This window comes from Psammomys obesus, unplaced genomic scaffold (assembly GCF_907164565.1).
Source record: "Psammomys obesus unplaced genomic scaffold, mPsaObe1.curated_primary_1811, whole genome shotgun sequence".
Classification (NCBI taxonomy): domain Eukaryota; kingdom Metazoa; phylum Chordata; class Mammalia; order Rodentia; family Muridae; genus Psammomys; species Psammomys obesus.
In genome coordinates, this window is record NW_026596091.1 from 5550897 (window position 1) to 5570250 (window position 19354).

Here is a 19354-nt window from a genome sequence, read left to right on the forward strand (position 1 = left end):
CACACACACACACACACACACACACACACACACACACACACACACACATCACATATATGATTTTAACAAGAATGGCCTAACTTTCTAGGCAAGGATGGAAGACACCAGCTCCCTAATCCGATGGTGGGTGACACTAGGCAATAAGGCCACTTCTTGCTGACTGTGCCCTGTGTGTCAGGTGTATGATGGTTATTTCCTGAAGCCCACGCATGAATAAGTATCATTTTCCTCACTGGTTTGGAAAGAGGGATCCAGTGATTTGCCCAAGGCCTTGAAGTTAAGAAACTTCTAGGCTAGTTCTCAAAGACAGATCTATCTGCCAGACTCCGGCAGGACAGTGCTCAAGAGCATGAGCTCTAGGACTTGGAAGCTATGCTTAAATCTTGACCTCATAATAATGTGACCTTGGAAAAATGTGTTCCTCCATTTCCCAATCTGTAAGACAGGAACAATAGCAGCACCTGCCTCACCGAGTGCCTATATGAAGGCTTCTGCAGGCAGTCTAAATGTTTAGCAGCATCACTTAAAGGTTAATGATTTTCCTCTGGGCAGTTTCCCCTCTCAGGCTTCTCTAGAGTCTCTCTAGCTGCTGACGCTATTAAGAAATTATGAAGTTACAACCTTACCCATAGGAACAAGTTTCAATTTCTTTTGTTGATTTTTTTTTTTAAGACAGGGTCTCACATAGCCCAAGATAGTCTTAAATTCCCTGGATAGCCTAGGATAGCTTGAACTCCTTCCTGAACGTGTCCACCTCTACTTCCTGAGTACTAAGATTTCAGGTGTGCACCAGTACACATGGCTTAATTGCTTACTTGATATGCATGCCTTGTGTGTATATGTATATACATGCCTTGTCATGTGGATCAACTGTCTTGTTGCCCTTAAACTCCTAGCAATCCTTCTGCCTCAGTCCCCTCAAGTGCTGGAAGTATGTTCTGGGAGTACAGGCATGAACAAGGTGTGTATTTGTGTGTGTGTGTGTGTGTGTGTGTGTGTGTGTGTGTGAGAGAGAGAGAGAGAGAGAGAGAGAGAGAGAGGTAGGGGAAGTGAAAAAAGAGCCAGGTTAATTTCACAAACAGCAGATTCTTTTCACATTATTTCACAATGGAAATGTATTTCAGTTAGGAACATCAAGATCTCAAAGTAGAATTCTGTTTGTTTGGGAGGCAGTGTGGAAACTAAGAGAATATTGTTTTGTGGCTATGAGAACTTGAATGCAAACAATCAGTGTCACAAATGGCCAGGCCACAGAAATTCTTCCAGCATTTCTTCCTTTCCTTTCCTTTCCTTTCCTTTAGCCTTTCCTTTCCTTTCCTTTCCTTTCCTTTCCTTTCCTTTCCTTTCCGTCAGACATCCCTGCCCTCCCCTACCTCATATTTAGGCAAGAGTAGGTCTCTGTGTCCTGCAGAATTTAAATCTGACAGTTTTATGGCATTTTCCATTGTTGACCTAATCTCTCCAGGGAATTCTGAATCACGGGGAACTTAGAGCTAGACCATCTCCCTCAACCTTTTAAACACTCCCATCCTGGAAAGACAAAGGGAGAGGTTTCTGCTGTTTACCTGGAAAGGAATAACCAGATTGACAGCTTCTCCAACTCTTCGGATGTAAGTCTGCTTCAGATGCCTCGGGATGCGAATCTTTGGTGGCTCTAGGGAAGGTGGAGAAGCATAATGGTGCAGTCAATACAGTATCCCAGAAATGGCCTTGCCTAAGTAGAGAGGCACAGTGCTCATGACCATCCTTGGGATCCGTCTCCTTCACACAGTCTTAGGGGTTTCACTAACAGTAAACTTAGCAAATTTGGTCCAAATTGTTTTCTTCGAGTACAGACATCTTTTTGTTTATTTCTTTTTAAGATGTGTTTTTATGGGGTTAGGGAGCTGGCTCAGCACCTAGAGCACCTGCAGTTTGATTCCCAGCACCCACATGGTAATTCACAACTGTAACTCCTGTTCCTGGAGATCCAATACCCCTTTCTGGCCTCTTTGGACACTAGGCACAGACATGGCATCTTTTCAAATCACCCATAACCATAATATAAAGTAGAATGATAAAAAAGAAAGCATTTGAGCACTTAGAGAACTGGAAGCCAAGTAATATATGCCCAGCCTCGGCCTTTCAAGAAGCTGAGACTAAGGGCATATAACATGATGATCTCCTTCCATGCATGATTATTTTTATATGCATTGATCATTTAGAAGCAATTACTATATAGAATTGTGCAAATCTTCCAAATGCTGATGTTTTATTATATAATATCTGAACATTTTTAGTTATTAATATGACCACTGTATCAATATTTTTAAGTATTCAAAGGTGTCAAGCCCATAATGATGAATGTTAAGTTTTCCAAATTACTTTTGCTTGAAAGCACACATGTTTTTATGAACAAGTTGACAACAAGCACTGTAAATTGATTGCCTTGTACTGACAAAAATCTCAAGATGCCTCAGAGGGTAAAGTGCTTGCTGTGCAGGCCTGATGACCCAAGTTCAATCCCTGAAACCCACATGGTGGAAAGAGAGGACTAAATTTTGAGAGTTGATCTCCAGTCCAGGCAAAAAAAAAAAAAAGAAAAAAAAAGGGCTCAAGGACCAAGATTAATATAATTAACATTTCTTATTTTTGATCCACAACACTTCCCTTTAAGTGTGAGCACATGGTGGAGGGAAGATACGGTAGCTCTTGTGCTCGGTGGCACACACTCGATTCATGCAAAGGCACCAAAGGCTTCATTTACTTGTAGCTTTACATCATTGGTGTGGATATAAGTACATTCATCAAAAGGGGCCCGAGTATATCCATGACATCGTGCAAATGGTGTCAGACTCACTTGAGCTAGAGTGCAGGTGCACTTCTGCCAGTGTTGGTTCAGAGAATCTGGCCTAGTCAATTAACTGGTCTTCTGAGTACTAAATCACAAAACCCAAAGCTGACCTCCTAAACTGCCTAAAAAGCAGTGTTTTTGTGAATTTTTAACTTCTAGTGAACATACATAAACTATCAAAGGAATGGCAGAAAAATAATTTTTTTAAGAGACCCAGGGGTGTTTTATTAATTCATTTATGTTTCACTTTTAGCTTTTGCCCCAAGTGCATTTTTTTGGGAAAAGCACACTAGTCACACAGCCATTAAGGCACACTCTAATGATCTGGATCGACTTCATTCTCTCTGCTCAAGCTATGTTACAATAGAAGACTTCGTGAAATATCATATGTATCCAGTTGAATGGTCTTGGAACTTGTCCTACAAGTCTACCCGCTCAAGATTGAGTATAATTGAATCTCACTTGTAAGTTACCTCGATGGGTCTATACCTCCATTATGTGTTACTAGAGGAGCCCTATATTGGAGATTATTAGAAAGACCCCCAAAATCATTCATTCATTCATACATACATATATACATACATCAACAGAGCGAGAGAGATTGTTGATTTACATACCCTTTTTTTTACTCATATATTTCACAGACAGATAAATCCAGAGGAAAGGTGAATAATTATTATTATTTACATATTTTCAATTTTTTTCCATCTTTTCAGATTTTATTTGTTTTTTTTAATTTTTTTATTAATTACACTTTATTCATTTTGTATCCCCCCCATAAGCCCCTCCCTCCTCCCCTCCCGATCCCACCCTCCCTCCCCTTTCTGCATGCATGCCACTCCCCAAGTCCACTGATAGGGGAGGTTCTCCTCTCCTTTCTTCTTAGTCTATCAGTTCTCATCAAAAGTGGCTGCATTGTCCTCTACCATGGCCTGGTAAGGCTGCTCCCCCCTCAGGGGGAGGTGATCAAAGAGCAGGCCAATCAGATTATGTCAGAGGCAGTACCTCTTCCCATTACTATGTAACCCACTTGGACACTGAACTGCCATGGGCTACATCTGTGCAGGAGTTCTAGGTTATCTCCACGAACAGTCCTTGGTTGGAGTATGAGTCTCTGGGAAGTTCCCTGTGTTCACATTTTCTTGTTCTGTTGCTCTGCTTGTGGAGTTCCCATCCCCAGAAAAATAAATTTTAAGACAGGGATGAGTGTGTGTGTTTTTGCGAGTGAGTCTGTCTTTGTGTGAGTGTGTGTATGTGTTTGTGTGTGTGCATGTGTGCGCACACACATACTAGAGGTCACCCTTGGGTGTCATTTCTCAGGATGATGTCCACCTTGGGCCTTTGTTGTTGCTTTGTTTTTTGAGGTGGGATCTCACTGGCCTAAAGCGTTCTGATTTGGCTCGGCTGGCTGGCCCGTGAGCCCCAAGGTTCTGCCTGCCTCTGTCCCCCAAGCATTGGGATTATAGCTTATCATCATGCCTGACTTTCTTATGTGGGTTCTAGTGATCAAGATCAGGACGTTACTGACTGAGCTGTCTCCCCACCCTAGGAAAAGATTTTACAAAGTAAAAGCGAACACCTACCTATGATCTCCTTCACGAGAATGGGCTGAGAATAATACTTGGGCTCGCTCGCCCCAGCTGCATTAATAGCCTTCACACGCACAAAGATCTTTGCATCCGTGGGCAGACCATTGATGGTGAACTTGGTCTTGTCGATTAGGTCTGTGTTTGCAACTATCCAGTCCTCAGCTACAACCAGTAAAAAGAAAAAAAAAAAAAAAAAAAGCGGGAACAGTGTTCAGTGAGAGAAGCCATCTTAGGCCATCACAACCAACTCCAACTTAGCATTTCATTCACACTTAAATCCTTTGGAAAGAATAGGATTTTGACTAGACTCAGGTTATGACTATTTAAATACCTGGAAAAAAAATGCCCCAAAATGACTAACATAAACAACAAGAAGAATTAAATTAGAAACTGCCATTTCTGAAAAAAATAAAATAAAAATTCTTACTTAGGACTAAAGTGTCCTGAATAATAGTAACTGTTTCCAATAATTTTATAGCAGCTTTACCTCAAATTGGTTCTATACTGCTTGATATATTTTTTATATTTATGCATTGAAAAACTTTAAAGTTCAGAAAGACAGGGAAATTGCCCTTATCATGAAAGAAAGGTCTAATTCTTGCTACATGGTCTCTGTTTTATCTCGTCTAGTTTATTATAGTGAAACACTGATGTTATCATAAAGAATCCAATCATGTTCATTTGCCTGAAGAAAAGCCAATTCTATCTACAAAGAGGGAAGGAGGCTTGTGAGCCGATGTCCCATGCGTTGGTACAACCCTTTTCTTTCAACCAAAAGCTGAATTTTTTTTTCAGCCATTGGTAGCTCTGTCTACCTTCTATAATGTTAAAAGACTTTAACCCAGTATCCAGGATGTACAAGTATTTCAGCTTCTAAGAAGTCAGAAATGATCACTGGGAAAAAGAGAAGTCTTGAACCCAGTGAGAAAGTCACCCCTTGCTCCCAACTCTAGGGACTTCTTTGTGGAGGTTGTGGGGAGGTCCTTCATGTATGGCCATGGAACATTCTCAGGTATGGTTCAAAGAGTAAGAAAGTCCAAGAGCTTCATAGAATACTTTACCTGGTAGATCACACGCAGCCTCCCCATTTTCATTAGACTGTTTTGCTGATGTACCTTTGAGAATCCGTCAATAAATTAATTAAAGACACCCACTTTCACACCAGAAGAACATTGTATCAGTAGTCAGCATTCTCTGTTAGTAACGTATGCAAAGTAGGCAAAGAGACTTTTCTTCAGAGTAGTGACGCAAGAGACCAAACATGTTAAGGGAGGCAGAGATTCTCCAGAGAGGCTCAGCTCACTCTGTACAGCCTGTGGGCTTTGTCTGCAGGCACCTGCCCCAAAGAAGAAAAGAGCCAAGAAAAGAGAGGAGGAGGGAAGAGACTGAGACGCCTCCACAGGTGGGAAGAAGATGTAGAGAACAGAACAAGGTTTGAAGGAAAAGGAAGACTCCATTCTGGAATGCAAAGGGAGGGGCACACCCTGAACAGTCTGTCCTTATCCGGCAGTCCCCCCAGGGAACATGATGCTCGCATGCCCGGGCTCCCTTGGCAGAGTCTAGGAGGACTCTCTAGCCCTGTCATACTACAGCTCAGCTGTGTCTTAGCACATTCCATGTGGAAAAGGAGTCAGTCCTGGCAGCTTGGGGGCAGCCCTGGTTACCGTGACCATGAACTCAGCATCAAGTAAACAAACTAGACACTCGTGTGTACCTGCAGTCCCTGCAAAGGGCTCGCAGGATGGCTTGGGGCTTGTCCTACTGGTTTGGAATGATGTGTACCTATTTTGGTACCAAGGAGACGAGCTGGGAGCAAGGAATCCAGAGTGGCAGTCCCTGGGAACCTTGACCTCGCTTTCTCTTTTGTCAACCCTATCAGGACTAATAAAGGAGGTTTGGTGTCTTGACAGCTGAGAGAGTGTGTAGATGATAAAAATTATTCATAACTGAAAAAAGATACATCTTTCAGCAAATGGTCTGTCTGATAGTTACTGCGCTAGTTTTGTAGTCAAGACTCAGTGGATGGGAAAGTGAAAATGAGAGATGAAAAAAAATACAAGAGAACAAAGAACAGATAAGAGAGAAAACAAGATGAAAAAGATGGGAGGGGTACAAAAATAGCCCATCTCTTCACATCCAAGTTACTTTAAGTTAGGGGAATAGAAAGAAAATGATGCCCAAAGGGCAGAGGAGAGAATATATACATTGTTTAATATGAGAGGAGTATTTTAAGAAAAGGATGAACTAGAATGAAGGAATAAAATAGAAATAAAATGCTTCAGGCAATAAAAATAAAATAGAAAAGGCAGAATAATAAAAAACACACACAACCTTATATAGAAAGACTTCTTTCACAGAACCAACCTAACATATCCAAAAGCATCAAACACTTCAGAAAATTAGTTTGTAGAAGAGCAGCCATTAAAAGAGAATGAGAATCAGGCAGCCACATTAAGAAAACAAGGAAAGACAAGAGAGATACGAGTTATGAAAGTTTCCATAGAAAGCTGATTCCGACATGTTATGTGGCAAATATATACGTAATGACCGTGTACATATACATATGTATATCCTTATATACATATATATTTTCACAGACCACACACAGAAGATGTAAAATACACTTCGTTGTATTTTATCTAAGGTGGGTAACATCAAAATGACAGCCATCTATCATTTTGCTGTATCTTCTTACTTTTTAAACCTATCAGAAAGAAAAGAGTAAAGAATTTGCTCTGTTTCATTCACATACAGCAGGCTCTTGCTCAGAAGCCGCATCACATACATGGTTAGGAAATTCTGCCCGCTGGCCAATATGAAAGCAGAATGGAGGGCTCAGGACAACAGTGGGGAGACAAACCGTGCTCGGAAACGCTGGAGGATTTTCTTTAGAGTAGTCACAATACCCATCCCCTCCCTGTGTTGACCTGGGCCTTTTTCTTTTAACATGCCCTGCTGGTTTTGGAGCAAGGGCCTTCTGCATCTTGGAGAAAGGGTGAGGGTTGGGTAAAGAGAGTCGGTGACATGGGGTGCTTCATCCCTATCGCCGATTCTTCCTGAGTGTCATTTTGGCCACGGCCTCAGTACAGGCTGGGATTCCAACTGTTTCTCTTTGTAAGTTTCTTCTCCACAGTGATTTTCCTCCAGGTACACCCATTAGTGTTTACATTCTTGATTCCCAAATGCATCGTTGCTTCTTTCCTTCACCGGGAGCTTCAGTGTTAAAGTTTGGGGCCCAAAGAGTGACTTTAGAGGTTAATTCTTTGTTTGTGGGATCTCAGTAAGCTTCTCTGGGGGCAGGGTGGCTGTTTGTCTATCATCAACGAGAGGAACCTGAGTCCAGAGCGAGGGCTGTTTCTGTCTCACCAACTGTTTCACCAACTGCCTGCCTTTCCTCCCTTCCTTCCTCCCTCCATTCCTTCTTTTTTTACTTCCTTTTCCCTCTCTTTTTTCTTTTCTTTCTTTTTCCTATTTTGGATCAAACCCAAGGTCTACCACTCTCTAGGCAAACAGTCTACCACTGAGTGATACCCACTATTCATTTTCAAATGTCATCTTCTTCTGCTCATGGCAAGGAGGTAGTTAATAGTACTTGGCAATGAAGGAATGTCACACCTTTTTGGTTTTGATTTCCTATGACATTTTTCTTTCTCTCTCTCTTAATTTAATCAGGAAGGTTTTGTTTTTTTTTTAATTCTTTCCTTTCCCTGACCAAAAAAAAAAAAAAAAAAAAAAAAGTAATTTTCAGATAATCAAGCCTTAAGATAAATTACTGCCACATATTGAATGCTTATGCTTACGCTCTTTGGGATTTAATTCCAACTCCTTAAAATGAAGAGTTGCTCTTAATTCTTCCCTCTCTAAGAAGGAAGGAGATGCTCACTGGATGGCTAAATACATCATCTCTCCCCTGGTGCTGCTTGTCCAGAAGCAGACTTTCACTGCACAGTGGCACACTGTAGCTGTACCCAATCTAGAAATGGATGTCCTGAAACATTGCCAAAGGACTGTTGTCCTATGCCAGCTCAGTGTTGATGCCCAGCCTTATAGCTTAATTAAGATGCTTTTAGCATCAACATTTATAGCACTATAAGAAGAAGTCTATGAAGAAATCTATGTCCCCCTACATCTCAGAAAGATGGCCTTCGGCTTGGTATAATTTTCAGTAAGAAAGTGACAATTTCCCAAGAAAGACAAAAGAAAGTGAGGCATATCTCACCTAGGGCTGACGGAACTCACTGTAACTTCTAGGTGTACTTACTTCCTTCAAAGCAATACTCTAGCACATAGCCATCTAACCCTGCTGCGCCAATCTGGTCTGGGGGCCTCCACTTCATTGTCACAGAGGAGTCAGTAACAGAGTCAACGGCAAGGAGAGTAGGAGGGCTGGTCACAGCTAGAAAGAGGAAAAAGAAGAAACTGTGAGAATGAAGCCATACCAAAGCCCCTGTGATACAATAAACTGAGGTGCAACTGAAAATACGTGTGGAAACTCCACCTTTTACTAACACTCAGAATGCCCAGAGCATGGCACAGGCCAAATGTGCAATTGGCAATAGTCTTGCAAAGACTGCCACACTCCTTCTCCAGTTTGGAAAGTTTGTATGGGAGGCTGAGGGCCAAAGGGAAATCAGTTTGGGGGAATCTAATGATCTAGAGTAAAATTTCCATAGCCCTATAACTTTTAAATATTTATCATTTACACACACACACACACACACACACACACACACACACACATATGGAGGAGGGGGTTATATGCATATACATGCAGGGACCCAGTGTTCAAAAGAGAGAATTGTCAGGTCCCCCAGAACTGGAGTTATAGGCAAGTATGTGCTTGTCCAGTGTGGATGCTGGGCCAGACTCAGGTGCTCTGCAAGAGCAATAACTGTTCTTAATCATTGAAGCATTTCTCCAGCCCTTACACTTGTAATTGTAAAGCAAATTCTTGTACTGAATTTCCCCTGTCTTTCTTCTTCTTTCTCCTCCTCTTTCTCCTCCTCCTCTTCTTCTTGAGTTGTTTGTTTTTTGGTTTTGGTTTTGGATTCAAGATAGAGTTTCTCTGTGTAACAGCCTTTGCTGTCCTGAAATTCACTTTGTAGACCAGGCTGGCCTTGAACTCTCAGAAATCCTCATGCCTCTACCTCCCAAGTGCTGGGATTAAAGGTATGTGCCACCATGCCCAGCTGAATTTCCCATTTCTTACGAAATACTTTAATATAGAAAAATAGTGGAGACAGCTTATCTTTCATTTGCCTTCACAGGACTTTTTGTTGTTGTTTCATAGATAAATTTAAGATGCAGTCATAAACTAAGATGCAATTGTAAAGCAAAGAGGTTCATTGCCAAATGTAGCTTAGACTATGACACTTTAAGAAGGAGAGTGTAGAACAGTCACATGGACTCAGATTGATCTTTGCAGCAATGGGGCCACCCGCAGCTCTTGCTGAGTTTCGGAAATGAATTCTAGGACCTACATTCTGAAGATGGTCAATTTCTCCAAAGTCAGCTTTGAAGTTTTTATAATATTGCAATTAACCATGTCTGGCTTCCTACCTATACTATCAATCTAAAAGGCTCCAGGTCCATCCCAGTTTAGAAGTCAGAGGGAAAGCAGCAATAATCTGGGGCAGAGATTTCCACAACAAAAGCATTTCTCTAGACTCACCCAAAGGAACAAAGGGCTTGGAGGGCATACTGGGCTTGGAGATGCCAATGGCATTGACTGCAAAGATGCGGACTTCATAGGCCACACCTTCAATCATCTTCTTGGGTTCAAAAGTGGTTTCTTTGCAGAGATCAAAATTCAGTCTCATCCACCTGGAGCTTTGTTTCTTTTTCCTTTCAATAAAATATCCTGTAAGTGTAAAAAGTAGACACTTGGGTTTGTTGTTTTTTTTTTTTTCCTTTTTTTTTTTTTTGTCTCCAAAGTTAAACTATTAGACAGCAGTTCTTAAGATTTTGTACATTCTAAGCAGACTGAGTGAAATAGCCAAATAATTTTATGTGCTAATGCACTGCATTCCACTAATTGTGGGAGATCAGATAACACAACTGTGAATTCTGTAAAATACAAATAAAATAAAATAAAATAACAGGGCAGGAAAAAATAAAGTTTTACTAGGAAAAAAAGAAAAATGAGTCAGAGACTGTGCTTGACCAGTCTAGAGCCAAGGGCCCAGAAGGCTGCAGCAATGGAAGTAAGAATGGAAAAAAAAAATAAGTTTTGTGAATTTCATTACTCTCTATAGAAAAAAAAAATTATTTCTCCATTAAGGAGGCAAATTCTAAGAATTTAATGCTAAAAAAGCTTCCTTCATGACACAACCTGTGATGGTTTGAAGAATAACGGCCTCAATAGGCTCATACGCTTGAGTGGTCAGTCAGTGAGTAGAACAGTTTGAGAAGGATTAGGAGGTGTGGCCTTGTTGGAGGAGGTGCATCACTGGGAGTGGGCTTCGAGATTTCAAAAGCCCATACCAGGCCCAACTCTCTACTTGCTGGCTGTAGATCAGGATTTAAAGTTCTCAGTTACTAATCCAGGATAATGCCTGTTGGCTTTCCATCATAATGGTCATGGACTAAACCTCTAAAACCTTAAGCAAGCAACCAACTGCATGCTTTCTTTTATAAGAGTTGCCTTGGTCATGATGTCAGAGAAATAGAACATTAATTATGACACAACCTCATCATATTTGCTGACCAGAACGATGGGAATTAGACTTGGAGCTGTCTCAGAATCAGTTGTTGAGTGAAAAGAGCAAAAGAAAGAAAAAGAACAGGTGATCAGGGGACACGCATTGGAGCTCTCCAAATCCCAAGGAATCATAGAGCATCGTATAGATAATTGAAGTCACAGTATATAGTATAATAAGCACCACCTCCTCCTCCTTGTTGGCAGTACTAAGAGCAGAATCCAGGGCCTTTTGTATGCTAGGCCAGGACTCTACCAACTTAAGAGGCCTAGATTCAGTTTCTGCATGTATTCTGTTGTGGTATGCAGTAAGAGACCGCACTGTTGGGAACATGGGCTGGTCAGCGTGTGATCACCTAAGATTGGAGATCCTCCGTCATAGACAGGAGGCTCCCAGTTCATGATGCACCAGTCGTCTCCCACTTCCGTCACATTTGGCGCCACCGGAGGGTCAGGGATGTCTGTGGTAGGCAGAACAGAAAAATGTTATTAGGAAAATATGGGTTTGGGTCAGAGTCAGAGCCTGGTGTGAAGTTGTTTTTATTTTTTTATTCATTTTTTTCTGAAATACATTTAAAAACTAACTTGCACAAAAAGCCAATACAGAGTAAGTGGGAAAGAGCTCAGCAAAAATAAGCATGGCAATGTTTGGAAATCCTTGAAAGCTGTCACATTAGAGGACCTGTTCCATGTGGAACATGAGACTCTTGTTCTTTTCTCTGACAATGGCAACAAGAAATTATCACCTACATGTTGGATTTAATAATTTGTTAACTACAAAATGAATTTCCAGGAGAGTAGTGAAACCAAGGACTAATTATTGTCAATTTTACACCAAATAGAAGATTTGAGATGTTGACTTAGAGGAATTCAATTCAGAATTGGCAAGACACTTAACGTTTTATAGTTTAGCTTCTGATAAAGTGACTAATTTGGGGTCAACCTGAAACATGGTTGTCAAAGAAATCTGAAGTGACAAGAGGAACCCAGGAGAATCTGGGACACTAATAGTCAGCTAGACTAGTAGTCATTGGGGTTCAGCTGAGAAAAAGTGCATTTAGTGAAGGGCCCAAGCAGCTGTGCTACAGCTGTGTTGCCATGACAGGCTTCATAGGATACTATAGGCCTGAGTTTCTGTTTCCTGATAATGTTCCCACAGTTGCTTAGATCCTGTTTCTATTTCCCAGATTATAGTCCATGGAAACAAGATACAATAACTCAATAACCTCCCTAAAAATCAGAAACAATAATTTAGTAACCACCTTGAAAAGTCCCCCAACTGCAGAACCAATCAAATTAAAGGTTAGTTAGAAACCTCTGCTTAGCTTGTCAAAATGAAATTGTTTCCTGGGCACTTTCTGTTAGCACTCTTTGTTACCTGGGCACACCTTGTTACTGGGACACTCCAAGAAGTCCCCCGCCATCCCGTAGATCAGCACCAACCAGTTTATGACAAGCTTGATTTTGCTAAATGCGAACCAGTCATGAAACTGCCAAGTTAGAAAGTCCTGCTCCTTGCTCAAACCATAAGAAAAACCCAGATTTGCAGCTACTCAGAGCTTCCTGCCTGATCCACCGTGTTAGTGACAGTGGGCAGTTTGAGCTTAAGCCCATAATAAAGGCTCTTTGTTCTTGCATATGTTGTCTGTGTGGTTGGTCTCCGGGAGGAGAACCTACTCCTAGCATTGCACCAAACCAGCACAATTCCTCACTGCATTCTCGATGCTTACACCCACAAACAAGTTCTCACCTCGCATCAAAGAAAACTTCCTACCAGGCCACAGAAGATGACAATGCAGCCACTCCTGATGAGATCTGATAGACTAAGTTCAGAAGCAAAGAGAGGGGGCCCTCCCCTATCAGTGGACTTGGGGAGGGGCATGCGTGAAGAAGGGGGAGGGAGAGTGGGATCAGGAGGGGAGGAGGAAGGGGTTTATGGGGAGGGATACAAAGTGAATAAAGTGTAATTAATAATAAAAAAATTTCCCTTTGCAGTAAACAGACTACAACAGACTACCATAACTGTCCAAAATGTAGAAGCTCATGAGGTGCCCATGAAACATCTACAACACAAGCCTGAACCCCAAGACTCTAGGAACATTGCTGAAGAGAGGATGGAAAGATTGTAAGAGCTGGAAGCGCAGCTGATCATCTGCTGTGAGACTGTGTCATCTAGAAAACAGAGACGCTTCACCCATGATGCCTCCACAATATGCTGCCTAAACAAGTACAACCAGACAAGTACAGCACCAGGAGATGTGCCAGTGTGGGAGGGGAAGCTCACGGGCTCCACCCATACACGGAGACCTGCACTGGCAACTAAGGCCTGCTGAGGGTGGGGCAGAGAGTCTTCCCCAGGGATGAGCCCCCCCAACTGGTTAACCAACACCAAGCGGTCAGTCCTGAAACCATACATATGTAGTCTGTGTGTGTGTGTGTGTGTGTGTGTGTGTGTGTGCGCGCGTGTTCATGAATTTGAGAGGAAATTGGGAGGAAGGTATGGGAGGCCCTGGGTGGAGGAAAAGAAAGAGTTAAAATCATGAAATTATATCTTGACTGTAACAATTTCAAAAACCACTTTTGAGAGGTACCCAAAGGGATACTTTGCAGGGATTATAACCAATAGTCCCAAGCACCCCTAACTATTCAGTTCCTCCAGGGAGAAGTCCTCTAGACAAGAAAACAGAGGAGAAAAATAAGAGGGAGGAAGGTAATGCAAAGAGAACCGCCACAGAGGGAGAAAAAGCTAGATGCCGGTGAGTGGACTAAGGCTGTGGTGTCCTCCTGTCAGCTCTGCAGGCTCCCTCCCTGGAGAACTTACCCACAACTTTAATCTTGATGCTTGCGTGTGCTTCTCCAGCTTCATTTTTCAGATTTATGTTGTACACACCAGAGTCATCTCGCTCCGCCACATCGATGACCAGCGTGCTGCTGTCGGGGTACGATTCTGCCCTGATCCGACCACTGCCCTCCATGATAGCCTGACGAGGAGGAAGCAAACATGGCGGGCGTGAGGGGCCGACTGGCAAGGACCTCAGCCAGGCAGGCCCGAGAGCCCGACATGCACACTGTCAGGCCAGTCCTCACCCTACTCCAGGTTCACACAGAAGGAAACCCAGGTTTCATGTGCTCAAGCCCACACTGAGAGCTAGGATTCAATTCAAAAAGCCCATCAGCTATAAGCTTTCCAAGAGAAAGTCGGAGGACAGAAAAATACAAGGGTGCAAGGTGTCCTTTTAGGACATAAACCTCTTCATGTATAAAATCACAGTTATACCAACTCATACTGGAGACTCGTGATTTTCTTCTTTAAATTTTTACTTATTATTTATTACAGGTTATTCACTTCATATCCCAGCTGTGGCCCCCTCCCTCCTCTTCTCCCAATCCCGCCCTCCTTTCCTCCCTCTTCTCCTCCCATGCCCCTTTCCCAGTCCACGGATAGGGAGGTCCTTCTCCCCTTCCATCTGATCCTAGTCTATCAGGTCTCATCAGGAGTGTCTGCAGCATTGTCTTCCTTAGTGGCCCAGTAAGGCTGCTCCCCCACCCTCAGTGGGAAGGAATCAGAGAGCCAGCAACTGAATTCATGTCAGAGACAGCCCCTGCTCCCCTTACTAGGGAGTGCACATTGAGACTGAGCTGCCATGGGCTACATCTGTGCAGGGGTTTAGGTCCTCTCCATGCATTGTCCCATTTGAATGAATGTCTTGAAAACTGGAAGACATGGAAAAGACTGGGAGTAGTGGAACACATCTTTAATCCCAGCACTCTGGTGGTGGCTCTCTGTGAGTTCGAGGTCAGCCTGGTCTATGTAGCAAGTTCAAGGCTAGCAAAACAAACTAAAACATAAAACCAAAACCAAAACCAAAACCAAAACAAAAACAAAAACAAAAAACATGGCAGGAAGTGGGTAGTGTTTTCCACACCAGTTAATAATAAGTTTCCATTTTTTTAAAAGATTATTTATTTTTATTTTATGTGTACGTTGTTTGCCTGCATACATGTCTATGTACCATGTGTCTGCAGTGCCCCTGACGGTCGGAAGTGGGAGTCAGATCTCCTGGGGCTGAAGTTACAGCTGGTTGTTGCTGCTATGTAGGTGCTCGGAACTGACTCCTGGGTCCTTTGCAAGAGTAACAAGAGCTCTTAACTGTTGTAGTAAATGAAAATAGAGTATTGGGCTATATGATGTTATTTATTATTTGCCCTAAGATTATTGCAGCGGTATTACCTAACCTGCTATCACAAATACGACACGGACACCTGTTAGAATTATAGTTGCCTTATTTACACTGGGCTGGGCCCCCATTCAATGCTGTCCCCCTTAATCCTCCTCAACTGGACTACCTTTCATCCATAATCCCATGGTACTTGTTTTTATTCTTCATCTGGGCCTTTTCACCCCATTATTGGAGTCCTTCCTCCTGACCCCGTGTGGTTTCTTCTCCAGGCTAGTCTATCATGGCTTCCTCCTTCTTCCTCTCTTCCTGTGTGTCCAATTCCTATGATTCTCTCTTGAACCCCAAAAGCCTGAGAACCTTAGCCACACATACTGCATTCTGCCCTGCCCAGGGATAGGCCAGTTAATCAATCAATCAGGTATGTGTTAGGCAGGTTTACAAAACAAGGATAGGTGTAATTAGATCTTGAAGGCCAGTAACAAGCATCAGACCAACCTCCAACACTTAATCACTGAGCCATCTCTGCAGCTCCAAATCTGCACGTCAGATGAGGACGTGGAGGAATGACTGATTCCCAATTGGCAGAGAAAAGCTGAGTCTTCTATTGTACTCTTCTACTTTCTGCTATGTTAAAATCTTAAACCCCTGATTTCCTAAGTCAGCTGGGCAGCTCACTGCATAGCCCTGGCTGGTTTGGAACTCGCTTGGTTTCATAGACCAAGCCTGCCTTGAATTCAGAGATCCTCCCGCCTCAGCCTGCAGAGCACTGGGGATAAAGGCGTGCACCACCACACTGGCCCGAGAGCCTCAGGAGTTGATCTGCACTTTGGTGCATGTCTGATGAATTCCTGCCACCTGGGGCTTCTTGTATGAAATACCATGAGAACGGTCTTTAGGTTCTGTCTGGGGGTTTCCTCCTTGTACATGACCTGAAATTGAAATAGCTCTCCCCCTCCCCCTCTGCTAAGAATCAAACCCAGGTCCCCACAGATGTCAGGCAAAGGCTCTACCCTTAACACACACACACACACACACACACACACACACACACACACACACACACTCTTTGGAGAACTCTCCCAAGTCAGTAAGCAAGGAGGTTGTAGGACACTCACTTATTTGTCATATTCAGAGTCATTGCCTTTCACAACTTGATTGCAATGTCCAGAAATAATTGTGTCAATTTGGGGGGTTGCTCTATGTGAGAATATAAATGGGGTTCCTGTGGTTCTGGTTTTTGGCTGGAAGTACGTCTCCTGTTCCACTTTTGAATGTAGCAGTTTTCTCGGCAGGAACCCAGGGCTTGCTTAAACTGAGATAGTTACCCGCCCACATCTTCTGATCTCTCCTCTGGCCTACAGCCCCAGCATCGCTGGCTTCCTAAGCCTCCTACAGGGTAAGCTCATTCTTTGTCCTTGACCTTGGCACTCGCATGGCCTTCACCAGGATACAGATTCCCTTTGGAACTCATTATGGAGTTCCTTGCTGAGGCTTCGGTGACTGTACGGCTGCTTGCCATCACAACATGCTCTTGGGTTTTTAGATTTGTTTGTTTGTTTTTCATTGTCTTTATTATTATTTGCGCTTTTAGATGCAGTCTTTTTAGGTAGCTCTGCTGTCCTTGAGTACCCCGACGTCCTCTCTTCAGGGGAACTGTTAAGGTATGTGACACCCTACCCCGTTTATTTCCACAGCACTTCTTACTGTGCACAGTGTTGTTGTTCCTTAATTTATTTCCTTATTCACTGTTTACTCCTTTCTTCCTTCCTGCCCCATGCCATCCATGGAATATAAGTTGGGACCATGTTCATAACTCACGAAATCATGCTTGGCCAAATAAGCTGGTGGCTAGAAATATGACAATAAACATGATTAATAGATTTATTTGAAAATCACCTCCCATTCTCTTTTCAGAGGAATTATATTTGTAATGTACTTTTTGTGTGTTTTTGTTTTTGCTCCTGTGTGTGTGTGTGTGTGTGTGTGTGTGTGTGTGTGTGCATTTTAAGACAGGGTCTCACTTTGTAGCTCTAGCTGTCCTGGAACTCAATATGTAGCCCGGGCTAACTTCAAACCCAAAGAAATCTGTCCAGCCTTTGTTTCCAGTGTTGGGATTAAAGGCCTGCACCCCCACACTAGCATGCACATTGATTTATACCGTTTCCTTTCAGCTGAATCATGGGGCAAGGGCAAGGACAAGGAGAGGTTGTGCCATGTACATGCCCATGCCTGCATGTGTGTGCAAACCTTATCTGCTCTGCTCCAGATGGCTTTGGGAGGTGGTTCCCCTGTGACGGGGATCTCCAGACGAAGCTTGCTTCCAGCAATCACTGTCACAGTGTTGTCAGCATCAAGGCCATCCAGGATGATCTTGGGAGGATCTGGAATAGTCCACATAGGTTTTGTCAACACAACAATTTCTATGGGGTATTCCGGCTAATGATAAACATTGGTAACAATTTTAACTCGGCATATATATGTGTGTGTGTTTGTGTGTTCATACATACATATATATATCCATGTATGTATATATAATGAGTCATGATGGCATTTGATGCATGGCACCCTATAAAACTGCTTCTTGTCATATTTACAAATCAACTACTTATAGTGAGTGAGTAATAGCAATTGATGTATCTTTTAAATCACATGGTTTTTGATGTACCACAGTCCAAGGAAAGCAAACAAGTGGGCAGCTATACAATAATCGTTTTGACTTACTCACCAATGACATGAACTTTGGCAGACAAAGGAATATTGTAGGCGTCTGGAGTAAATACATATTCACCTTCATCTTCAATGAGAGCATTGGCTATGACTAACTTGTGGATTCTAAAGAAATAAAAAAAATGTGTGTGATACTTTGCAAGGGTGTAGACTATGCATGACCCACATTGAAGAGACACCTGTCCTTTATTTAATTCATTTATTTTATATAGAAGAGGGGGGGGGGGAAGTACAGTGGGGGAGGGGTGTTATTCTATTTACTGACCCAAGTCAGATCTGGTTTGGGTATATGAAAGTATCTCTGCAAATACAACCTGCCTGTTATGCATATTATTCTTTTTCTCATAACTCCAAAAAGAACAAAGCATTGAATCTTAATAATGCTACACTTAAATATATAATAAAATACAAAGCAAAATACTGACTTTGGCTATATACACCAAAGAGTAATAGTTCTTAAGTTTATAGGCCATAAATCATTGAAGACTGAATGAAGCCTGTGGATCCTCTCATTGTGAAAAGTGTGCAGTTTAATGCTGGGTGGTGGCACATGCCTTTAATCCCAGGACCCAGAAGAAGGCATCAGGAGTCAGAGGAAGGCGAATCTCTGTGAGTTTGACAGCCTAGGCTACACAGAGAGACCCTGTCTTGAAAAAGCCAAAAACAAATAAATCTAGCTGGGTGTGGTGGCACATGCCTGTAGTTCCAGCACTTAGGAGCAGAGGCAGGCAGGCAGATATCTGTTAGTTCAAGGCTATCCTGGTCTGTAAACCGAGTTCCAGGACAGCCAGGATTATCACACAGAGAAACCCTGTCTCAAATAGAAGTGTGCAGTTGGGGGCAAGGCTGTATCTTAGTAGTAGAGCATTAACCGAGTACATGTGAGGTCCTGGTTTGAAACCCCAGACCCATACGTACTGACATAGACACACACATAGCAACATATGAAGGCCATAAGCACATATGAATGTGTGTGTTTTTATAAACATACGACATTTCAAAGAAATGTTTCAAACCCCAGAAATCCATTTATGATCTGGTGAGAGTCCATAAGCTAAGGGTCAATTTCTTGCCTTAAATCTTTGCTGGGTTCTAAGCAAATTCTAAGCTTTCCCGAAAGAAGACAAAAGCATAAGGAAGGTCATGTGACAGTTATTATTGTTAAAGATTGACAATAATTATGATGTCAAAGTTTTTTTTTAAGATTTACTTATTTTTATCGTATCTATATGGGTGTGTTGCTTTCAAGTGTGGATGTGTTCTGTGAGCATGCAGTGCCTGTGGAGGCCAGAAGAGGGCATCAGATCCTTTGAAACGAGAACTAAGA

General features: G+C 42.5%; 1 protein-coding gene across 1 annotated transcript in view; it reads right to left on the reverse strand.

Annotated features, from left to right (window-relative positions):
- Mybpc1 (myosin binding protein C1) overlaps positions 1-19354 on the reverse strand; it is a 75826-nt gene that overhangs the window by 17915 nt on the left and 38557 nt on the right. The window contains exons 18-25 of the mRNA XM_055627790.1: positions 18026-18132; positions 17548-17681; positions 13941-14100; positions 11476-11580; positions 10094-10282; positions 8684-8818; positions 4417-4584; positions 1566-1654 (exon numbers count right to left, since the gene is read on the reverse strand). Coding sequence (XP_055483765.1) covers positions 1566-1654; positions 4417-4584; positions 8684-8818; positions 10094-10282; positions 11476-11580; positions 13941-14100; positions 17548-17681; positions 18026-18132 — 1087 coding nt within the window. The remainder of the gene's footprint in view (positions 1-1565; positions 1655-4416; positions 4585-8683; positions 8819-10093; positions 10283-11475; positions 11581-13940; positions 14101-17547; positions 17682-18025; positions 18133-19354) is intronic.